The sequence below is a fragment of the Aptenodytes patagonicus genome, chromosome 1, assembly GCF_965638725.1.
Source record: "Aptenodytes patagonicus chromosome 1, bAptPat1.pri.cur, whole genome shotgun sequence".
Lineage (NCBI taxonomy): Eukaryota > Metazoa > Chordata > Aves > Sphenisciformes > Spheniscidae > Aptenodytes > Aptenodytes patagonicus.
This window is the reverse complement of record NC_134949.1, coordinates 87,215,050-87,220,186: the sequence shown is the minus strand read 5'-3', so window position 1 is coordinate 87,220,186 and position 5,137 is coordinate 87,215,050. Positions and strand designations below refer to the sequence as shown.

Sequence of the window (5,137 nt, the reverse complement as noted above, 5' to 3'; positions counted from 1 at the left end):
TTATTCATGAGGGGGGAAATGGAAAAGAAAGAATGCAATGTAAACTGAATTATGTGATAGGGGCTGTTCAGGGTACCCCTGCTAAGCAGCCATGTACCTTTTAGCTCAGCCTGGATCAGGACAAAATACATGTTTTATGGGTTGACCATACCCCATGTGTCTTGCTTGTTCCTGTGGTCAGAGATATCTGAGTTTTTTTCCCTAAGGCCAGTGAGGGGACACCATGGGGAGGCAGAGGATAGACCAAACCTCCCAACATGTGTGTTTCATGGTGCTAAGCTGGGAACCACCATTTTTCACAGATGGTGAAAATGCCACGTCATGGTATCATTGCCATGCCCTGAATTTTCACCAGCTCTGTTAAATGCCATACAAATTTTTTCTGCAAGCCACTGCTGTCACCTGTGGAACAATTTATGTCATAAGGGGAAGAAAGACTCCAACAGAAATAATTCTTTAACTTGGTATTTTAAAATCTTTTGAAAAACCCAATTCTGGCACAAACTCAGTTTAAATACAGATACATTGCTTCAAACAGATTGACTGTGACAACATAAAAACCGGATATTTTAAATCAGAATGGGCTTAGTCAACACAAGGCTCAAGCCATATATATTTCAGTGATGATCACTTTAAAAGAACGTAAACTCCCACTGCAACTGAAAAGGATCATAAAGTTCCAGTCCTAATGTAACAATAATGTTCTGAGTTTTGGACTCTGCCAAAATATATGATTTGTCCAAGAGATTGTAATTTATTTCGAAAGCTGAAGGAATTCCTGTGTAGAAAAAAATTACAGGGCACAGCTTATCAAAATTGAGACACTTCATGGAGATGTGCAATTTCTAGAAACTTCTAAAGAGAATTTCAAGCCATATATTTAAACATTGGTGAACTATTTTCTCAATAATACTAATTAATTAATTTTAATATTTTAGTAATTTAATGACATTTGACCACGTTTAAATGACACAAATATGTGCTTCTGATTTGAGGAATCTATTCTCCATAACAAACCCCGAAATATTAACCTTTCAATTCATTCTTCAGAAAAGTCTGATATCAAGGAAATTCTTTTTCCTATTAGCTCTAATCACAGGATTTTGGAGAGTTTTCCAATGTACCTTTTTGTTGGGAACACAGGCACTGATTACTAGTTCAGCAATAGCAGGAAGCTCAAAAGGCTGTGTCTTTCTTTACTGAAATATACTGGAATCTTAAAGATGCTTTTAGAATCAACAAATATTTTTCTACTTATAGAATCAACAAGCAGTCGAAACTGATCGGTAAGAAATTCCCAAATTCTTGGGAATTCCTTAGCATCCTCATTATGCACTTGTACTAACCAGAAACGGCCTTCAACCTTCATATTCACATATAAAATTCGAGCATGCCTGTGCTTAAGCAGGTCTGTTCTGTTAGTATCATGAAAGTCTGATTTGTAACTTAAATCATTTCAAGTGATTACATTATTGTCTGAGTCTTGGCCTTGTTTTTCTTCTGTCTTAGAGAAACAGTGGTGATTTCCAAAGAAAGTACAGCAAGTACAGGACTTATATTCTGTAGGCAATAATCTTTTAAAACAGGAGAGAATTATTCATTACAAGGATCACATCCAAGTAAAGCAAATTCCCAGCTTCTTCATGATTCCAGATCAGGGCCATAATCTACCCATTCATGCTTCTATTATTTTATACCTCTGGTGACTTCAATTTAATTAAATTGGATCTAAACTAGAAAGCCCAGGCTAGCTTAAAGGTAAAAAAATGTTGGATAATGAGAACCAAAGAAATAAAATATGTAACATAGAGGATAAGGAAGGAAAAGACTAACTTGATGGCACCAATATGGGCCTCTAGGCTGGGATTTCTGAAGCCAGTTGCATTATTTTGCATTTGTCTGGCGTGTATCCACAGAGACCTAATCAGCAGGATACTTGAAACAACAAAGACTATTAAAGGCAAAGCTATGCCATTGTTACAGAGAAGAATCAATAAAAACAAACCAGCTTTCATTGTGACTCTCCTTTCTGAAGAGTTTGTCATGGTTAAAGGAGCAGTGAAATTGTCATGCACATTGTAGATATCCCAGGCGAAAGGAAGAGAGGTTGCAAAGGAGAAAAGAGATGATGTTATCAGCATCCAGAGCACGAGACTGGGAATTCTTTGCTTCAGCCAGATGAAGAAAGACTGAGTAAAACTAGCAACCTTGGTACAGTAGAAGACACTAAGCCAGGCAGCAAACCAGAGGCTGGAATAGTTCAGAAACATAAAAACTGTCTTGAAAATTACAAGTTTTCTTCATTATAGGTGGTTTCGCAAAACAGACTTAGGAGCAAATCCAGCATCATCCAGGACTGCAAAAAGAAACTGGATAAACTCAGAAAGATCATAATCATATCATACGAGGACAATATTTTGCTCCTGATGCAGCCAGTTGAACTGACAGCCAAGATAGTTCAATTTCCTATTATTCAATTATAGCAATTGTTAGAAAAAGGAGAGAAAATAATGTGGACATAGCAACTCAAGAACTCACAATTTTTACTCAGCTTTTCATGGGCTCCTGAAAGTCTTAGATCTGCAGGGCAATGCCAAGCCCAACTAGCTGTTATCAGCACATGCTCACCTATTTATTTCAGAGGAAGAAGTATCATAATAAGTCATTTAATATTGATGTTATTTTATATTTTTTTGATGATTAATAGCTCAGCTGCTTTCTCTAAGCATGCAAATTGGATAAAGATTCAATTATGGTCTTTTCAATTCAGAGAAAGGATTTGTATTTAAAAAGGTCAGATGCATTTTTAACAATGTGTTGTAATCCAGTTTTCACAGAACCCTCTGAATTTATGTATGTAAAGATGGAGAAGACCTTCAAGTGTGTGTATTCTCTTTCATGCTAGGATTAAGCCCCATACCCCTATCCCCCATACCCCTATCTGAGGGGAGAGAAAGATCATTTCAGTATCAGAAAATGCAAGAAATATAAGACATTTTCAGAAAATACACAATGAACTAAATTTTGTACACAAATGCCTGAAGTCTCTTAAACCTGTTTGAGAAGCCTGATCTGATTTCCATGTCTGGCCATCATGCAGTTAACATTCTTCCTCTTCCCTCACTCCTGCAACTGTTTGGCAAGAATTCTCACTGTGGGTCCTAGGTTTACAGAAAATACATTCACAGCTTGGCTACTATGTGCTTGATTTTTCCTAACAAAACAAAGGATTCAGACCTTGGTTCAACTCCACTTATGGACTTGTAATGGAATAGCTAGTGTTACCTAAGGAGAGCATCCTACCCATCAGGGAACTGGATGCTTCAGTACACTCATTTTACAGTCTTCCCCCCTCTTCCCCTATGGTGTTTTGTTTATGTATTGACCAGTCAGAAGTGCTAGCCCCTAAGCATTAAAGTTCTGCAGCCAGCAGCCTAACTATACCTTTAAGGACCAATCACACCAAAGCCAACTGAAGAGAAAGGTATGGTTTATACTGATTGGCAGCTCATTCCTACCAGCTAATTGATGAAGCAAGCACACAGTTTGCTCTTGCTGATCATCATGTCATGATGTGGATCTGATCTACTGCCTTGTGTCTTTGCTTTGACTGTTGCCAGCCCACTTCTTGTCCCTGTTTTTATTCACCCACCATGCTGGAGCATAGTGGTCTGGAGGATACGTTACTCACTCTGGCCAGAAGAGAATCTGGCCAAGCCTTCCACCTTTCAGTTAAATGTCCTAACTGCTGTATAGTAGAGGAAAAAACATAGGGACCCTGCCTCCTTTCCCATGACAAAAAGGCATTGTAACTTCAGAAATGATTTGAAGGTGACATTACCAAGAAGAACAGGAATCTCTCTACCTTGAAAAGGTACTTCAGGGTGAATAGTACCCTGGATGGGAAAGTATCTACATCTCTTTCACTCCATTGAGAGAGGTTTGGGCATTTTCTTTCCTTTTCTTCCTTTGTGTCTGTTCAATGGTCACTGGGAAACCAGGTGCTTTCCTTAGCACTGGCAGTGGAAGAGGTGAGACACCAGACATAGTGACATTCTAATGCTATGAAATGCAGGCATGTCTAGGGTTATGCAGCAGCTGAACTGGGGTTTTTACAACTACAGTTTTGAACTCTGGTGTCTGATGTCCCACTTTACACGCCTATATTTGTATTTTATATCTGATGCCTAAACCTCTCCCTGCATTGCACAATTATCACTTCTGAGTTTATGAGAAATACTTACCATGGCCGCTTCTACATTAAGAAACAAAATGGGTGTCCTTATACTGGTGGCTCAGGTCAGCTCCTTATCTTTATCAGATATATTAAAATGGTTGTTACAAAGAGAATTATCATGTTTTTCTTGTGTGTGGAGATTTTTAAACATTACAATTATCGTCACATGCTTGTTCTGAGTGTCTCAAACTAGAATAATAAATTTGTAGGAAGATAGGAACAGGAAAAATGAAAATTATTTTACCAAAGAACTACACCAGTCCATTTTGCTCTAGTCTCCTGAAAAAATACAAAATTCACCTGAGGAATTTAAGATCTGGAAATATACAGCATTAAATACAGGAGAAATGGCACAAGTGTTAATAGAGTCAGAGTCTTGCTCCCATATGGAATATGTATACTTTTAAAATTCTGTTGTACTTGCTAAAAGGAGTGAATTCAAACACTTTCCACATAAAAGAAGAAAAATTTTAAGGGTCTTCTAAGTGAGCAGACAGGTTTGGGTTTAGTGAAAAGTTTTGGGAAGGATGTTTTATATGTAGGATAGAACACTGAAGAAAAAACACAAAGACTTTTTAGAAGCGAAGTGATACAAATTGCTGTCAGTAGTACAGTAGAAGGTGTGGGCAGTTATCAAGGGAGAAATTTTGTAATACTTTTTTCAACACTGTCTCTTTGTGTGGTTTGAATTTACAAATGCTTTAATGTAATCTATGATTGCCTAGGGCAGTGTTGTGGTTTCACCCCAGCCGGCAACTAAGCACGACACAGCTGCTTGCTCACTCCCCCTCCCCCGGTGGGATGGGGGAGAGAATCAGAAGAGTAAAAGTGAGAAAACTCATGGGTTGAGATAAAGACAGTTTAATAGGTAAAGCAAAAGCTGTGCATGCAAGCAAAGCA

At 38.0% G+C, this 5,137-nt stretch overlaps 1 protein-coding gene across 1 annotated transcript; it reads right to left on the bottom strand.

The window, feature by feature from the left end:
- Window positions 1–1,733: 1,733 nt before the first annotated feature.
- On the bottom strand, window positions 1,734–4,047 carry LOC143158483 (taste receptor type 2 member 40-like). Its single transcript, XM_076334506.1, is given in 3 exon segments — window positions 1,734–2,261; window positions 2,264–2,279; window positions 3,917–4,047. Coding segments are annotated over 3 exon segments (675 nt in total).
- Between the last annotated feature and the right edge of the window lie 1,090 nt (window positions 4,048–5,137).